Source organism: Amblyomma maculatum, chromosome 5, assembly GCF_055883805.1.
Source record: "Amblyomma maculatum isolate TAMU_Amacu chromosome 5, ASM5588380v1, whole genome shotgun sequence".
Classification (NCBI taxonomy): domain Eukaryota; kingdom Metazoa; phylum Arthropoda; class Arachnida; order Ixodida; family Ixodidae; genus Amblyomma; species Amblyomma maculatum.
Genome location: NC_139348.1, coordinates 21,032,780 through 21,052,183, shown reverse-complemented (window position 1 = coordinate 21,052,183; position 19,404 = coordinate 21,032,780). Strand labels below are relative to the sequence as shown.

At 50.9% G+C, this 19,404-nt stretch overlaps 1 protein-coding gene across 1 annotated transcript; it reads left to right on the top strand.

The window, feature by feature from the left end:
- The first annotated feature begins 341 nt into the window (after positions 1-341).
- On the top strand, positions 342-1,349 carry LOC146187847 (uncharacterized). The gene has a single exon (XM_084604934.1). The coding sequence runs from the start codon at positions 342-344 to the stop codon at positions 1,347-1,349; it is 1,008 nt and encodes a 335-aa protein (XP_084461060.1).
- Positions 1,350-19,404: the final 18,055 nt, after the last annotated feature.

The following is a 19,404-nucleotide window of genomic DNA, read 5'->3' as shown; positions in this document are numbered from 1 at the left end:
GCGGCAATGCCGCGAGTAACGTTGATCATTCGGCTCCCATTGGAGTTTTCTCCGGACCATCCTGTGGTGGGACCGCTACACAGGTACCTCCGCTCTATCAGCTTTCCACCCATGGCGGAAGCAGTTCGCGCGACGCCGCCGCTACCGGCAGCTACGCGCAACAGCAGCCGTGCCCATCTAGCAGTCAGTTCTGCTCGGTGAACGGTGAGGCGTCGGCCGGACTCCCTGCGGAGACCGCGCCGCTCATCGAACTGGAGGATCGTTTGCCTTCTTTGTTCGTGCAACCCGCCCAAACCTCCTCTGAGGAAAGGACGCAGGCGCTGCTTATAAGCGCTGCCCAGATGATTCAGTCGCTAACAGGGGCTGTTGAGGCGCTTGCGGCCGCGCCGAAGCTGTCTCACCCCGCGGTCATGTTGCCCGTGCCGACGTACCGCGGCTATGATGATCCTCTCAGTGCCCGGGATTTCATTGATTCCCTCGCCCATTACCAGAGAGCTATGGGTCTCCCTGATGAGAGTGTGCTTGCACGCATCATCCCCGCAGCGCTGACTGACACGGCAGCTAGGTGGTACCGGCTTTCCGGACACCGAGCAGCCACTGTCGAGGATTTCCGTGCAGCATTCATGCGCGAATTCCTGCCCGCTGACTATGAGCGTAGGATGCGGCGAGAGCTGGAGCTCCGCACACAGGCCCCGGACGAGTCGCTCCAGGAGTTTTTGCGGGCGATGGAAGACCTTTTCTCAATCGCTGAGCCAACAGCCTCAAACGAGGAACGCGTGGAAAGAGTGATCAGGCAGGCACATCCGACTTTTTCGGCATACCTGCGCGGCGGCCAATTCCTAGATCTAGAGGAGCTGGCCGCCGAGGCAAAGCGCATTCAAGGCGACATCCTCGCCGCGCGTGCCTATCGCCCGCCACCGCCGGCAAGCGAGGCCCTTGAGCCACGCTGCGCATGTAGAGGGGCCATGACCCTTCCCCACCAGCGTGAACTCGCACAAACTGCCTTTGCAGCCGTTGGCGGGCGAAACGACGCTTGGGAGCTGAGCGAAAGAGCTCTGGATCCTTATTCGTACGGAAGACGAGCAGCCTGCGCTGCACAGTTTTCTTACCCGCGTGCCGAAGGACGCCATGCGACCCAAAGCACAGCAGAGGGAGAAGCTCGCAAAAACCGGCCCTTGTTCGGTGGGGCAGCGAGCGGACCCAGGCAGGGAGACGCGCCTTTGCCACGCGGCCAAGCTCGCGGGGGTGTGCGTTGTTTCCGTTGCCAAGAGAGGGGACACTTAGCAAGAGAATGCCCCGTAGGCAGGCCTCCTGCGAGGCAGGAAAACTGTGGCGGGGGTCGGTTGTAAAGAGACAGCCGGCCCAAGCTTTGCTAATTCCCTCTGCGTACAGGGTAACTGCCTCGGTGGTGCGCCCGCGCCGTTTATTTCGGTCACCCTTGCTGGCCGCGATTTTCCGGCTTACTGGATACAGGAGCCAGCGCCTCCTTTTTCAGTGAACAGGTGTTGTCCCACTTGCAAAAGCACTCAGTGCGCTTGCGGGATTGCCGTTAGACATTTAACCTTGCGAAAGGCGTGGCCCATTCGGCTGGCGCCGCGAGGCTGACTGTCAGATGCGGAGAGCGAGCGAGACGCACGCGTTTCATTCATCTCCCTGGGCTCAGTGTGCCCATGATTCTCGGAAGGGACTTTCTCCTGAAAACCGGGATCGTGGTGGACATTGCGAATGGCGGCTATCGCGAAGGGCCATTTTCCCAGCTGAAGCCGTTCATTAGCCCCCCCGGCGTCGGTATCTGCCTGTGCAGTCGAGACGTTCGGAGAGTGCGACGTTCAGCGATCGGGGCCCTGCCCTTGTGTCGAGCGTTATTCGTTCACACCCCCCTGTGGGAGCGAGCGGCGCGGTACGACGACACACCCCATCCACTGGCCGCCTCTGCGGTAACTTTGGATCAGACACAGAAGGCTCGGTTGACAGCACTTTTGCGTCAGTACAAGGAGCTCTTTACCGATCAACTTGGCTGTACCACTTTAGTGAGCCACGCGATCGACACCGGAGAAGCGCTTCCGTTGAAGTGCAATCCCAGACCTGTCAGCCTTGCAAACAGGCAGGTGATTGATGGGTTGTTGGATGAGATGCTATCGTCGGACATTATCCGTCGCTCGTCCAGCGCCTGGGCGTCTCCGGTGGTTTTGGTGCCCAAAAAGGATGGCAGCCATCGTTTGTGTGTGGATTATCGCCGTCTGAATGCGCTAACTCGCAAGGATGCCTATCCGCTCCCAATGATCAGCTCAATTGTAGGAAGCCTAGGCAGTGCGCGGTATTTTACCGCGCTAGATGCCTCCAAAGGTTACCTACAGGTCCAGATGGATGACACTGACCGGCCTAAGACCACGTTCATGTGCCACAGAGGGCTGTTCGAGTTCACGCGCATGCCCTTTGGCCTCTGCAATGGTCCTGCGACTTTTCAGAGGCTGATGGACCGCGTCCTAGGCGAAGCGAAATGGTCCCATGCCATGTGCTACCTGGACGACATCCTGATTTATTCACGAACCTTTGTTGAGCACTTAAGCCACATTGCCGACATGCTCGAGAGGGTACGGGCTGCCGGGATGACTTTGAATCCTGCAAAAGCCCAAATAGCGCGAACCTGAGTTCAGTTGCTTGGGTTTACGCTCGGCGAAGGCTCCATTGAGCCGGATCAGGAAAAACTTCGAGCCATACTCGAGTTTCCTGTGCCCAAGGACGTACGCGGCCTGCGCCGTTTTCTGGGAATGGCAAATTTTTATAGGTCATTTATCCCGTCCTGTGCCCGCGTGCAGGCGTCCTTGACCAAGCTCTTGGGAAAGACTGCTGCGTGGCGATGGGAGCCTGAGCAAGAGCAATCCTTTCGCTGCATGTCTAGTGCCATCGCAGAGACAGCGCAGCTCAGGCTACCAGACCTGACCAGACAGTTCGTAGTCCAGACTGACGCGAGCGACCTGGGATTAGGAGCCGTTCTCCTACAGGAATTCGATGGCGTGCTGCAACCTGTTGCCTTTGCAAGTCCTTCTTTGATGCCCGCGGAGAGGAATTACTCCGTTACTGACAAGGAATGCCTCGCCATCGTGTTAGCACTGCGCAAGTTTGACGTCTACCTTGATGGAACGCATTTTTTGGTGCAGACAGACCACAGCGCGCTCAGCTGGCTTATGCGGCTCCGGGAGCCTGCGGGACGGCTGGCGCGCTGGGCTCTCCTGATACAGCATTACGACTTTTCGGTGCAGTATCGGAAGGGGAGCACGAACGTGGTAGCTGACGCGCTATCCCGTGCCCCACTCGGCAGCGGTGCCTTTGCGCCGGCAAGCGGAGAGGGCAAAACAGCGGATGAGCCGCAGAGCGGCAGGAGGAGGACGCCCGCAAACGGGCCTGCCCATTCCGCCACACAGGCAAGCAGCACTTCGCGAAGCGGGCGACGGGGGAGGCTCTTTGTGAGCACCCCAGATGCGCCGATGCTAGCGAGCGAAGTTTTGGCGGCTAACCTGCGCGGAGACGAAAACAGGCTCCCCTCTGGGATGACTGGAATTGTGTTCAGCCGTAAAGAGCTACTGACGGCCCAGCAGAATGACTCCTTTTGTCGCGAGGTTAGCGACGGTCTCAGGGAGACGGAGCGCCGTGACGTTACTTGTACTGTAGCGGGCGCAGCGGAGCAAGAGCCAGCGTGTGTCGCGGCGAGCCCCGGGGATTCATATTTGCTGGACCGTGACGGGCTCCTGCTGAAGTACATAGCCGCAGATGATGAGTCCATTGACCCATTTAAAGTGGTTATCCCCAAAAGTCTGAGAGGCGCTCTGTTGCGATTCTCTCACGACGAGCCACTTGCCGGTCACCTGAGTGGCTCCAAAGTTTTCACAAAACTGAGTCAATCGGTGACGTGGCCCGGCATGAAGCGCGACATTTTCCGCTATTGGCGCTCCTGCCATGTCTGTCAAATGGTGAAGTCAAGGGGTGGCAAGCCACCGGGCATGATGAAACCGATTGACAGTGTGCGTCCATGGCAGATGGCCACCTGCGATTTGATGGGGCCTTTCCCCAGAAGCAAGCAGGGGTTCATTTACTTGATGGTAGTCGTTGATCATTTTTCCAAGTGGGTCGAGTTGTATGCTCTTCGAAAAGTGTCAGCGCGAGCGGTGCTGGATAAACTTCAGAAAGTGTTCTGTCCCTTCGGCTTTCCGGAACGGCTGATCACGGACAATGTGTCCTACTTCACTGCTCGGGTGTTTGGTAATATCTGCCGTTCCCTCGGAATCGAGCACTACACCACTTCACCCTACCATCCCCAGTCTAATCTGACCGAGCGGATCAACAGAACGCTCAAGCCAATGCTTACGGCCTTTGCCGAGTGTCAAAAAGACTGGGCAGACCATTTCAGTGAGTTCGCGTTCGCCATTCGAACAGCTAAGAATCGCTCAACTGGTTTCTCTCCCGCCTTCCTCAATTTCGGAAGGGAGCTGGCGAATCCGATGTCAGGCGTCGTTCAGAGCCAGCAGCTCGAGGATGAGAAGGCGCGAGCAGAATGCTCTGCTTATGCGTCAACGCTTCGGGACCGGCTGTGTCGGGCTCTCAGTAGAGCAAGACAGAGTTTGGCGACGGCCAGAGCCCAGCAGAAGGTCCAGTACGACCGCAAGCACCGCAGCCTGACATTTCAGGTGGGCGATCTTGTCCTGAAGCGCAACCACGCTCTTAGTGACGCGAGCAAGGGGTTCTCAGCCGCGCTTGCTCCTAAGTGGCTTGGTCCGTACCGAGTGGTCAAAGTCTGGTCGCTACTCGCGTACCTGCTGGAGGATTCCGCTACCCCAAGTAGCACACATTCCATGGCCCACCGGGGGCCCGTATGGGCAAGTTGGGCTTGGGCAACCACAATAACACCCACGAGGGCCCGCTTTAGGCATCAAGCGGGCAAGCCCAAATTGGGCTTGCCCCTGTTTTTTTCATTTGGGCATTATATAGGCGTGGAAAGGGCTGAGTACATATTCCCAAATCTGGCCCTCAAGGGTCCCGCTTGGGAAATTTTAGGACCGATGCAAATGAAATTTGGGCTTTGTGTAGGAAACGCATGGGCTGATCTAATTGGGGCTGCCCGCTCCAAAGCCGAATAGGTCCCGCATGGGCCGCGGCGGGGCTAAATACGGGTATGCCTGCACATTGCCTACATGGGACCCTTGAGGGGTACTTGAGGGAAGGTCAGACGAAAATCTGGAATTCATGTAGAAAATTCCTGGGCTGCCCCAAATAGGGTCGCCCAAAAAAACCTAGATAATTTCCGCGTGGGCCGTAGCGGGGCAGGCAATTGCTCCTTCCCACTTCTGCCCGCATCGGTCTCTTGCGGGGAAATTTAGGGCAGATGCGATGCAAATGTGGGCCTAAAGCAAATAGATGACGGGCTAGTCCGATTGGGGCTGTCTACGCAAAAACCGAATAGGTCCCGTATGGTTTGCGGCCGGGCTGAAAAGCGACCACACCGCCACGCTGCCCACACGGGTATTTCTTGGGGTACTTGCGGGAAATTGCAATATATATTCGTAGTCCATGCGGTAAAATCAAGATCAGCCCAATTGGGGCGGCCCATGAAATGCCGCAGTGGGCCCCAAATTGGCCGTAGGCGGGCTTACCGCTCTGAAACGTCTCCACCCTATCTTTAAGGCACCATTTTATTTATGTAAATCATGTTATACCGGCTACTAATTGCCTCTTCTGGAGGTTTCACATAACTGTCCTAAGCATACCTATGCAATGAATAAAGACTATTTATTTTTACTCTAACAACTACGTTAATTATTCAGTGTCGACAGAAAATATGCAACAGTAACTGTTCCGCTTTACGTGTATGCACTGAACGACCTCCAAATGTTTCCTGCAGCATTACTATTCTACACGCACCACCGAAATAAATATTCAGACCAACATGGGGTTGATGTGGACCAGCCCACATTAGTGTAGTGTTGGGAATAAATTTCTCTCATGTTACTGAGTGTCGCATACAAGGAAAAAAATAGCGCATAATGTTTCACTATTGATTATTGAAATTTGGGCAGCCCCGAAAATGCCAGATTCAACCCATCAGGGCAGCACGTGGGCCAGCCCAAAACGGACTGGCTTTCGCAAATCCCGCGCCTGTATAATTCAGGTATTGGAGGGATTAATCGACTTAAAAATTAAAACCTTGATCAATGGGATGGCATTGCCTGCACAAATGTGGGACCAATTAATGATTCTGGTGTGCTGCCCACATTCGTCTACCTGGGCTGAATGCGGGCAGCCCTATTTGGGCTGCCCACACGGATACAGATTGGGACCGATAGCGGCAGAATTGGGCAGCCCATGCGGGGCCCCTCTGGGTACGTGTTGCAAACCCCGCATGGGGCCCGTATGGGCTGCCCTCACGGGCCCAACGCGGGCCCCCACGTCATAGCCCACTTTGTGCTACTTGGGACGGGAAAAACCAGCCGTGCCCACATCGCCGACCTGAAGGCCTATGTGTCGCGGTCTGACGAGCTTGCGTCGGTGCCCATTGTCACCACAGGCAAGCGACGAGGCACACCCGATGCGGCGGAACGCAAGCGTGCCCCGCACCGGTACAATCTGAGGCGACGGTCACCTGTGTGATTTGATGCCGGACGGCGGACTTTTTCCGCACCCGAAGGCATGTCGCCTTACCGAGCGAGCTTTCTCGTCGGACCCTACCCGGAAACAACGTCGGCCGTCCCCTTTCTGTCCCGCTTAGTTCCAACCTCTGTGCGTTATTGTGATATTGAATTTTGTCTCTTCTAGCATCTTTGTTTTGTGTTGTTGTTTATTTGATTCCGTTCTCGCTTCTCCTATTGTACAGTGAGTGCTTTCTTTTGCAGAGCGCGTCTTTTCTCCTCTTTGTTTTTGAACACGCGACGGTTGCTCATTAAGCATGCCCGTCGCGCGGCTGTGTTCGGTGCGTGCGGAGGGGAAGCTGGGGTAGTTGGGGGACAAGCAGCATGGACCATGCCCCCTCCCATTTCACCCAAGACCGCCGAGGCTGCGAAGGTGCTCGGGACAGGTTGCCGCTGAAGGTCGGCGTAACACTTTGTGTGGTGTCTGCGTGGCTGTTGGTGAGCGTGCCCGGGAGCGGAGGCGACGACGTTGCGGCGTGTGTGTTTGCCGGCGTGTGCTGAGCGCGGTGGAAAGAAAGCCCGCGTGTGCTGAGCAAAAAAAAAAAAAACGTCCCGCGCGGTCACCACATGTGTGTCTTGGATGGCCGCCGAGAAGTTTCCGCGCCTGGGCCCCCTTCCGCGTGTTCACTGTTCCCGCACCGACTGCGATCGGAGATCGTCTGCAGCCAGCAGCTGCCAAATGGCCACCCAGAAGTCGACGAGCGGTGAGTCACCGGTTACCGCCGGCTCTCTGTGCTTCACCGACGAGTTGTGTCGAACTTTGGAACTTTGCCGCTGACACTTTCGTATTTACTTCGTATTCGGAACATTACATATTATTCTTCAAGTCATCTTATCCATTTGTTTTTTATTTCTTTTTTGTGTGTGCCTTGTTGGAGTTTGTCTTTCTTGAGTGTCTGTCTTTTCGAGATCTTTTTGGCTGGAGCTGAAGCGTAGTTGACTTGTTGCGTGAGGATAGCATTCTTTTCTTCATGCTGGGGACCTGCCGCTTGCTTTCGCTGATGGGTAGGAGGGCAATTAAGGAGAGGAGGATGTGGGATTCGGGCTTGCTGCGGCTGCCCTTTGCGCGGCCGCCGCCCGCTTCCCAGTTGTTCTCCTCGTTTCCTTTCTCCCGCCTGAGGCGGCGGAGAGGGGCTCGGACGACTTGTCACTGTCGTTCGGGCCACAGCTCCGCCCTGGCGTCCCAGTGGCTGTTCTCATTGGCGCCTTTTGGCGGGAACACGGCACCGCTTTGACAGCCGCGCTCGCGCGACTGTCGGAGCGGAGCTCAGAGAGAGACCCCTCCGAGACATCGTAAGGTGCGTACGCTACTCTTGTCTGCCGGCCTTTGTCCGCGCAGACCAGTGTGTACTCGAGTTCGTCTGCTCCGGGTCGTACCTGAGAGCGCAACTCGAGCCTGTCGATCGTGATCCAACGATCCGAGACAGGCGTACCTTACATTGGTTGCCCACTCTCTCTCAAAGGAACCCTCTGGTCACTGCGAGAGAGAGATCACAGCACGCCCTTGCGTGCTTGCGGCGCGCACTCCGTGTCACTTGTGCGTTTTGTATATTTTGTATGTGTGTGCGTGTGTGTGTGTGTGCCGCTGGAGGATGGCGTTTCTATAAACGTCTCCTTCGTGAACTTGGAGGTTTGTGTCCTTGCAGCGCAGTGCTCTCCTCCCGGTGGAGGTTGAGTGCGCGCTGCGGTGTTTCAGTGTGCGCGTGGTGACGGCTGATCGGGGCTTCGGCTCGCGCGACGCTCGAACCCGCGGTGGTTGGTGGCCTATGACCACGTAGAAACCACAATTGTTTTCGTTTTCTTTGACCTCCCCATTTTTAGAGTTAAAAATGTTATCATGTCGGTGATTGAGAGGCACAATGCGATTTTTCATAGCAGTTAAATCTTCACAGTGTAGCGTAAGGCAGTCTTGCTCTTCAGGGCTGAATTTTAGCTCGAGATCTCCACTCAGAAGCAGCATTTTTGCATGTGAACGCAATCGAAGACAGTAAGAGCGAAAAGGTGTGGGGTATGGAAATAGCAGCAAGCAAACGTTGTTTTGCGATTGTTTTACGATAACTGACGGAATTACACCAACCTGGAGGAAGAAACTGAAGTGATTTTGGTCGACTAATATTGCTTCTGCCATTCCATGCGCACAGAAGAGAGCCGGCTTCAACAAGTTGCATTAAAAGCCTGATGTGACGTTGTCAATGTCACATGCGATATCTTCAGTGGTTCTAGCTTCGCTCTATAGGATCGAACCTGATCCCAGTGAATGGGAGGAACAGCATCCAATCATGGACACACATCGTCTGGAGACGATTGCTCTGATGCTCCCGCGCAGAGAAGACACTAGCCGGCGGCAGTGGCTATACGGATAAAAAGCGAAGAAGTTTTGATAGACGAACATTTCTGCTGCCATTCCATGCCCACATTACACGTTCTTGTTATTTGAAATGATCTTCATTAACACTTTTTTTGGGGCGAGTTGGTACATTTTTGGAAAACTTTGAAAGAGCGCAAACACACACGACCGCTAAAGACAAGAGACGAGGCACAAGCGCCGACTGTCAACTGACTATTATTGGAGCAAGGCAACCCCTATATACACAGCAGCTTACATAAGATAAGAAGTTTCAGTAACGCACGTCCGATCAAGAGACACTGGGAAAAAAATGAAAAAGCAAAAAAAGCAAGATGCTCAAGGGGTGAACATATTAGTCACATCTAAAAAAAAGACCTCAGCGTTTAAGAGAGATATCGAAGGCTTGCTAATGCATCTGTTGCCATATTTCGTGACATGAAAGGCTTCCAAGCTGAGACGTGCTGTCTTATCAATACTCTTGCCGAGAATCTTCGTCTCATTTAATCGGGCCACGCAACCACTGCAATCACTAATATGCGCAACTAAATCTGTGCACTTGTCTTTAAAATTCTTAACATTTCTTGAATGGTCCCCTAATCGATCATTGATGCAACGGCCGGTTTGGCCGACATACACCTTCCCGCACGTCAAGGGAATAGCGTAGACCACTCCCGTGGAACAGGTCACAAACCGACGTTTATGATTAATTTGGCACCCACTCTTTTTCTGGCCACAGATGCGGGGGCATAGCCCTCCCAGCTTATTGGGTGCCGAAAACACAACCGGCACACTGTGCCTGTTGGCCACTTTTTTTAAGTTGTGAGTGGTCTTGTGTAGGTACGGCACAACCAAAGGTTTTTCGGCCTTTTCCGAGGAAAGAGCGGCTGTAATCGGGAAAAGGCCGAAAAACTTTTGGTTGTGCCGTACTTACACAAGAATACTCACAACTTAAAAAAAGTGGCTGACAGGCACAGTGTGCCGGTTGTGTTTTCGGCACCCAATAAGCTGGGAGGGCTATGCCCCCGCATCTGTGGCCAGAAAAAGAGTCTGTGCCAAATTAATCATAAACGTCGGTTTGTGACCTGTTCCACGGGAGTGGTCTACGCTATTCCCTTGACGTGCGGGAAGGTGTATGTCGGCCAAACCGGCCGTTGCATCAATGATCGATTAGGGGACCATTCAAGAAATGTTAAGAATTTTAAAGACGAGCACGCACATTTAGTTGCGCATATTAGTGATTCCAGTGGTTGCTTTTCCCGATTTAATGAGACGAAGATTCTCGGCAAGAGCATTGATAAGACAGCACGTCTCAGCTTGGAAGCCTTTCATATCACGAAATATGGCAACAGATGCATTAGCAAGCCTTCGATATCTCTCTTAAACGCTGAGGTCTGTTTTTTAGATGCGAATAATATGTTCACCCCTTGAGCATCTTGCTTTTTTTGGTTTTTTATTTTTTTTCCCAGTGTCTCTTGCTCTCACGTGCGTTACTGAAACTTCTTATCTTATGTAAGCTGCTGTGTATATAGGGGTTGCCTTGCTCCAATAATAATCAGTTGACAGTCGGCGCTTGTGCCTCGTCTCTTGTCTTTAGTGGTCGTGTGTGTTTGCGATCTTTCAAAGATCTCCTGAAATGATCTTCGAAGACCAGTCTTAACGCGAAAATTAGAAGGAAGTAAAGAAACAATAAAAGTTTTGTGAGAACTGGCGGTGTCAAACAGGGCTCATTCGCAGTGCCAATCGAGCACCCAAACACTCCTCCGCAGAACCGCATTGCTTCTCATCCCATAAAAGTGGATGTAATGTGTGCATTGCTTTATGACTTTCAGCTAATATTTAGGGGCGCCATTAGGAAGAAACTAATTATGAAAACATTAGTTAAGCGAGTAGCAAAAAAAATTTCTCCTTTGCTCACCTGCGACGCGGCGCTCATTGGAAAGTTTGTTTCGATCATACGGTGCTGCCACAACATAAGGCGCGAACCGCCACCTGACTGGATGCCTTAAATATCACTCATTGTCTTCGAAGCATTGCGGTTTAAACGCAATAGCGTTGAAATGTTGCCTCATCGTCCTTCAATTTTATTGCGTAATGTTAACCGTCATCTACCTGCGGCAATCTATCCAACAGCCTAAGGAGGTACCGGAGGTTCTTCAAATCATATAGCAACATTTAATTTTCCTATTTTTACCTCTATAGTTCATGACAACACATAAAACCTGAATGCGATTGCTTTCAGCATGACTACGTTTCACCTCTATTTAAACAAACTGCAGAAAGCACATCGCCACGACCAGGCACACGACCGTCTTCGCCAAGAAAAACTACAACTCTTACTAAGGTGCCAGGAGAAATGAGCCCACACGGAGAAATATGTACGACCCCGGGCCCTATGACTGGACCTGGGAGAACACGGAGAAAAAAGCGGCAGTCGACCTCAGTTGCGACCGCCACCACGAATATAACGACCGCAAAAAAAACTAGTTTGGGGATGACCACCAGGGCCCTAATAAACATGACAACCGCAACCGGAACCAGCTCGGCAACAGTGACAGCAAATGGGGCGACTGCCTTAACACCGGCAACGCCCTATGCTTCCAACACCTCAAGTAAGCGCGAGGAGTATATGCAATGGGCTCTTTTTATTCCGTTTTTTTTTTATTGATTGAGGAAGTACCGCCAGTGTGAATATTTCAGTTGCTGAAGATACCTTAAGTTGAACATGCGACAGAAACGATACCGCTCCAAATGAGGAAAAATGAGGAACTTTAGGTCTTCATGTTGCGCGTGAAACACTGCCTAATAGAAAAATGTTTCGAGTCTGTGGTGTGAAGCCTTCATTCGGACCCAGCGAATAATATTTTTTGTTGTATTGTAGTAATTATTGTGTTCAGGTCTGTACGCACTGGCTCGTTTACTCTAGCGTATCAAGTTGGCTCAGCGACAGCCTCTCGACAAAAGAAAATCTTCATTTCTTTAAAATAGGACATATTTACGGCAAGCTTTAGCAACTATGGCGCACTTTCCGCTGATACCTCCCCACAATCTTCTATTTCAGGCACAGATTTATTAAGGAACCTATTCCCGTTGGTGTGCACAATCAATATAAATCGATACACAAGCGACATGAAGTTACCAGAAGATGGCGTTTGTGACTTGCTTTTCATCGACGGCTTGTACAGGGACGATAAAAATCCTTTAACGACACCTATTTACAATTGGACCTCGGACATAACAGATTTCCTTATGCTGGAAAAAGAGCTTTTTTTCAATGCAACGAAAATTGGCCTAGGCTTTGATACCAGGTAAGCGTCAAGAATTTGTGCTATCGTGTGTTTCAACGCTGTCATATTCACTTAGTATTAAATTCTTGAGGAAGGCAAGAAGTCGATAAAATATACCCTATTTGAAGTGTTTCAAAAGTGGAGAAGCGTAAACAGTAACACAAAATATAGTAAAGTTCCTTGTTGCATCCACTCTGCCTAATTCGTTGGCGCCTCTTAAACACGCTGTTAAGAAATAACTAGTTTCATAAGTGGGCATGGATTCGTCAAGCATATTCGGTTGACAGTGGTGCAAATAACTGTTCAGTAACTCAAAATGTCACAGACATCTTAATAGAAGGTAATAAACAAAGTTTGGGCAAGTGCATGACTTCGACGGGAAGTTGCTCACGAACATATATATTTGGATATCCAGTATTGTAACAGCAAATATACCCCAACGATTCGAGCTCCTTATTGTCAAAACGTAAGAGAGACCTCTTCGGTTTTAAGGCACTGCTAACTACTGATTAGGTCCATAGACACATTTCACCGCGGCTCGAAATATTCCTTTTCTATAAATGTAATCGTCATGATCCGTGCTATAGGCACCGTGCAGAAACCCAGGGGGCAGCACTCGCAGCGAACAGGCAGCGCCACGAGTGAGCGCCGGAACAGTTTAATAGGGAGATGCGCGGCCGCCTGGGCAGGGCGCGCGCTTGAAAAAGGCGGCCTGTGCAGCGAAATGGTTGCAGTTTCAGCCAGCTCGAGCGACGTAGCGAAGCACAAACAATGCGAGAGCCACACGACACAAGATGGCGAGACAGGGACGAGCCCTGGCCGCCCGTTGGGCGTTTATTTCTAGGCTAGAAACACGCGAAACAGAAGACGACAGGAGAAGAGCGCGCAGTTGGAAAAGGCCGAGCAAAAAACGAAGGGGGTAGGAGGGTGGGGGGTGTAAAAAACACGGTAAAAATGTAGAAAAATAAAAAAAAATTTGTGGCGAACGCCCCTCCTCCCAAGTGTGGTACAGCTTCACAAAGGCCAGCTCGAATGCCCCAAGCGGGGGTGGGTGAGAACAAAAAAAAAAAAAAAGGTGCGGGGAATCGAGCGGCCGAGAAGGATGAAACGAGTGTGGGAGAAGAATAGGAATGAATGAAGCTGTAGTCGGAGAAGAGAAAAAAGCCTAAAAAATAAAAAGAGACAAGCCTCAAAACTCGAGAACGCGATTACGGGGGCCTGAAAATGCCGCAGGCACTTATATTACGCAGACGGATTTTGAAGAGCTTTCGCTGTTTTCTGGTGAGGCGGTTGCCACTATTCTCGACGATAAAGGAAAGGATGGCAGATAGCACGCGGTAGCTGATACAGCGACACAGCTATGAGAATGAAAACTCCCTTACAGCACTGCACAAACGCTCTACAGTTTCCAATACACATGCATGTCTTCCTCTCTGTCACATGTCAGAATTGTAACATGCTTAATTTTCTTTTTCGTCGAAAGGACGTCCTGCCTCATCCCGACTTGAATGCTAGTTTTCTTTCGTTTGTTTTTTTAACGATCCTTAATGCCTCTTTAACGGTACTTTCAAGTCCTCAGCCACAAAATTAAGTTTTGACAGGGGAAGGTAACAGGTGGCAGTCAGCCGCTCAACCACTTGTTTGGAGAAGGATGGCATGTAATGAATGGCAGATCTGTTCAGAGCGTCCACAAATAGGTTAAAAAAAATACATTCATTTTTTTTACTTATTTACTACTACAGTCTCGATTGAGCAGTATCGCATGAGAAACAGCTTATCATTTTAGGTTCAACAGCTCAGTAGACATCGAAATGTCATTAACACAACTAAATGAATAAAGCGTATGGAATGACATCTCCTGAATCACATCTATAGAGGAGGACGAAGCGGACAGCGAAGGAAAAGAAAAAAAGGAACGAGCTGAGAGGGAGGAAAAAAATATTGAAAGCAAGCAAGCAAGCAAAAAGAAAGTTGGCAAGATAAATTCGCGAAACTAATGCGCAAGACATAGTAAATGCGCCATTAAAACGCTTCATTCCTATTGATTACTCTCTGAATTTTATTGGTGCTTATGCAAGCTATCGTAGACAGGGAAATATAGACCACAGGACAGCATACATAAAAATTATGCAATGAACAACTGCATTCACGAGCGAGGCCCACTGGGCGCGCACGGCGGTCCCAGTAGCACTGATGCGAGTTGCCCAATTTCTTTAAAGATTATTTTTGTTTGCAGGTTGAGAAAGGATGCTAATGCAGGATGCTTCGCGGTAAATCTGGACGCGGCAATACCCGGGCATGATTGCCAGCTCACTGCTCGTTGGAAGGCAGCGATTCGCACTTAGCGTCTCTTCGCGTCGTAAAGCTTATTCGGTGACGCGAAAAATATGTTATCAGGCCAGTGAAAATGTGTGCAACAGCAGCAATGCAAGGACTGCAACCTAGCAATTCATTTGTAACCATAGAATGCCGCGAATCGAAAGAACGAACGGCGAATGCGCCTCACGCACAACAGATCCGCCGCGTCTCCGCTGCACGGCCGGGCGCACGTCTCCCTACCAAACTGTTCTTCCCGCCGCGAGGGGCGCGCGCGTCGCACTGCGAGTTATTCCTGCACGGTGCCTATACAGGATGCCTTAAGTTCTGCGGTCGCCCAAAGTTAATCCGAGTTTGCGGGACGGCAATCAATTAATATAGATAGCATGCAAAGAGCAAAATCAGCAACCAATAAAATGTCAACATAACTCAACACGAGTGCAACCTGCGCTTACTGTTCCTTCGTTTTAGGCATATCAGACTGAGAAACTACGTCCCAGTGACGCTTATTAAAGCGAAAGCCTTACCTGGCTTATGGAGGAAATTTCGCGTGAGATCCGGCCACGAGATCGATCCGCGATGTCTTTTCTTTGGAAAATAAATTGAATTTGAGTTGATTTTATATATGCGAGTTGTGTCCGAGAGATTCCGCGATATTCATTGGGATTTTGTCTAACCTATAAGAAAAAAAAAACACCTTACATCGAGAATCGAACTTCCACCCTACGATTTCCTTCCGATCGCCTGCATTTCAATAAATGGACTTCGAAAATCACAATATAATGACTTACGAACAACGTACAGGGTCGTCCACTTCTAGCTATAACACAGACACTGCTTTCAAATCAACATTACGTACGAAACAGCCATATATCGATGCAAATCGATGCACGCACACAGGGACCCGGATGTGCTGCTTCACATGGCCTGCCACTTAGCTTTATTGTGTGGTCGGTTCGAACGCAACAGCGTTTTGAAGGCGGTGAGCGTGTTATAGCTAGAAGTGGACGAGGCTGTACAGTAGCGAGGAAAAGTGGTATACAACTCTTAAAAGATGCCGGGGATCGAGAAAACTGCACTCTAAATCCATCTAAAAATAGCCATCTGGAATAAATACAATCGTTGCGAAGCCCATTTAATCGATATACTTGTGTCGCTGTCCCTGTCGCTCTCGCTAGATAGCATTCTCATGCAGTCTTCGCGATCGGTGCCAATGGCTAAGTGTTTTGTGCTACTTTTTCTCAAAACAGTAGATGTCTATACCCTCACTGCACACTACTTAGAGCTCCAGTTTCGAGGTGGTTAAGGGCATTTGATCTTCTTCAGTCGTCATCTGTCATGCAAATTCGTAGGGAAACAGTTCTCATCGACAGCATTCTCGTGACAACCCAGTCTCTCTTCTAATACGATAAATACTAACGATCATATTATATTACGTTATTCATGCAATTAAGTCATTTTAGCTTTTAGTACATGCTGTCTTTGATGGAAAGCAAAGCGGTCGAAAGACAAAAAGTTTGCGCTTTCTGCCGTGAGTGGCGCCAGTGAGCCGCAACCTGCAAACGACCTAGTCAAACTCTCCGTACATACGCCGAATCTAGTCCGACGGGGTTCAGCCGGAGACGCTGTTGTGGAATTTGCGTTTGGTGCCTTTGCTCGAGAGGACTTTGGGCGTCTGCTACGTTGGACCTGGAACTTTCTTCGCATCGTTTTGGTGTATGCAATCAACTACATATCAAAATTTCGTTCTGAAGGCAAATGCATTGTAGAAACAACACAGCACAAACTGATCGTGCCGCAGAGGAAGAGATCAATCAACAGTCTTTTTTATGAAGGCCTTCGCATTTACTGCTTACTTATCAAAAGTTTTTACCACAAAGCCAAACTCCTCGTGTCTGTGGCGACATCAAACAATTGTGTGGCGCCTCTTGTACCATCCTCGATCGCAAGCCATGGCACGGTACCGGACAAGGGAGAAGTTCGCACGAGGCACGGCAGCGCGAGTGGTACAAATAAATCCTGTCAGTTCGAACCTCAACTCTGTCGGAGCTGGTTCTTCGTCGCCCTAGCTCCGAGCGAACTAGAGATTAGACATTGCACACGCCACCTTACCCTTCGAAATGGATTCTGCTGGTTCTTGCTGGCTTCCTACAGTCGGCTACCCACTCCAATACAGTCGGCCTAGCTAACGTTCCTTGCCCACGTAATAAAAGGTCAAAATGCCGCGATTTTGTCCCAACCACATTTGTGACTGGCCAGTCCAGGTTGAGGTGCATTTACAGCTGTGGCATAGAATTAACTATGAAACCAAATTCCTCCATCTCGTGTCATCCCTGCCGCTAGACGTCGCTGAGGAATCAGCGGACATCACCTCACCGTACTCAGCGTGCTTTCGACATCTTGGAGGCGGCTTTTGTGGACCGCAGATCACCATCAGTGTGACGCAGACACAAGCAGCTTTTTACCGCTATAGAGCTTGGTGACAGCCATCCCTCGCAGCTCCTCTGTCGTATGCGCCAGCTGTTTGTAGTCCCCGCCAATCAGCACAACACTATTTTGCGTGAGCTGCTTCTCTAGCACAATGTGGTCACCGTCCTCGCGGTTTCGAGTGGTGTCCCACTAGAGGAACTCCGTGACTTCGCAGTTCTGGTCACGCTGCCGCTCCCCGGCATCTTTTTGCTTCCAAGAGGTCCAACAATCCGACCCGCGGCAATACGTCTCCTCCTCGGCTGTGTGCTTGTACTCCTGTACTTTCGAGAGCTCTGTCCACAAATACACCCACACGTGTTTTTGCTCGGGAAATGCTGCGGTCGGCTATTGGCGGTGGCAAGTGGCAAGTCGCAATGGTGGATGGATTGCCAGCTTTCTAAAGTCTCCGACAAAATCACTGCCGCTCGTTCAATTTTTGACAAGGGAGCAATATATCAGTGTCATTGAGACCTCTTGAACCGATTGCCATCGCAACTAAATGACGTCATCGCTCCGCACATACGGCTAACGGTCCTTCACTCAACCTAGGATTGCGCCGCAGGCAGGTTTCGCTTGAGTTTCACCTTCTCCGACGTCTCGCAAGCTGTTCACGGCGCTACCTTTCCTAGTTTCTTCAGCCTCGCGATTGCCATACATGCCCACCGACTCGCTGACCTCAAAACGAACATCTCAGAGAGTTAACGGCGCACCCTCCATACGTCTGCGACGAGTCTTCAAAATCTCATCCCCGCTTCGCCATAAGGGAAAATTCTTGCCAATTTCCCTAACATTACGAAGTCGCACACCAGAGTCATCGGTGAAACACCTCATCACCCGCCACACAGCTGCCTCTGAACTTCCAGCATTTACTCGCCCTCCCCGCATATCTGGAGAACGTCGCTCGATTGCTCGCCGTCAGCTGCAACCCTTGCTTGAACTCTGAATCGTGTCCCCTTCCTCAGCCAACTGGGCGTCGCGACTCCACATGGCGCTGAAGAAAGATCCGGGTGACTGGAGACTGCGGATATGATCGTGCCCTCAATACCCAGTCTTGACCAGACTGCTATTCACTTCCTCACATGAAAGACTTCAGATGAAATTTGGCTGCGTGCACAATCTCCTTTAGAATTCGCTTTGTGAAGGGTTAGGTTGGTTTGTGGGGTTTAACGTCCCAAAGCGACTAAGGCTATGGGAGACGCCGTAGTGGAGGACTCCGGAAATTTCGACCACCTGGGGTTCTTTAACGTGCACTGACATCGCACAGCACACGGACCCCACTCCGTTTCGCCTCCATCGAAACGCAGCCACCGAGGTCGGGTTCGAACCCGGGTACTCCGGCACAGTGGTCGGGCGTCTTACCACTGCACCACCCCGGCGGGGTGCTTTGTGAAGGGTTACCATCAATCTCAGTGAAGCCCGGCGATATTCTGAAAACGGTCATTGCAACAGCACAGGACATTTTTGAGTATGTGAGGATATCTTTTGGATTGCAAAAAGCTGCGAAAAACGTTTCAGGAAGTTATAAACGAGGTTAAGCGAGGCCTCGACTCTGTATTTGCCTACATCGTTGAAGCTCCTCCACGTCTGAGAATGCAGCTGACGTGCGCGTTCTTTTCTAACACATTGGTGATAAAAGCGAGCCAGTTCGAAACTCAGTGCTGTCCAAGCTGTCTGTTCCTTGTCTAAGCTCCGATAATTGCTTCGATGACCTTTGTAATAAAACACTAGCTACATCCATTGTTGTTGCAGAGAAGATACATTAACCAGTCGGAGGTTGCAATGTTTCGCCGCGATCAAATTTATCCGCTTTGATATGAGCACTATGCACACAGAAAGTGGAGATATCATTCTGCTGGAGGATTTCCCGCGCTCCATACTACCGCTTCCTCATCGTCGTCTTGGGCGCCTTATGCTTTGGAAGCATCTGGAATAACATGCCGATGGCTTTTCGCTGTGTGGGACGGGATTACAATGGAGGTTATATCGCCGTTATACCATCGCCGTCCCAGAAAACAAACAAGCTTCAGGAGAGGCTTCATGCGTTTTCAACGATGGTGATGAGATGAGGGAAGGTTAGTGTAGCATCGCCACGGCCGCCAGTGGCGCGCCAAGGAATAGCAGCCACGCCGGCCAGCAACAGAGCAAAACCTCGGTTTATTTGCGAATTAGGCTAGCCTTTTTAGGCATGCGTCACGTGAGAAAGGGAAAGGGAAAAAGGAGGGAGCGGCGATAGCGGCCGCCACTCCGAACGCTGACGCGTGCGCAACGGAAGAACTGCTGAACAGAATATGCCACCACTTCTTTCTCC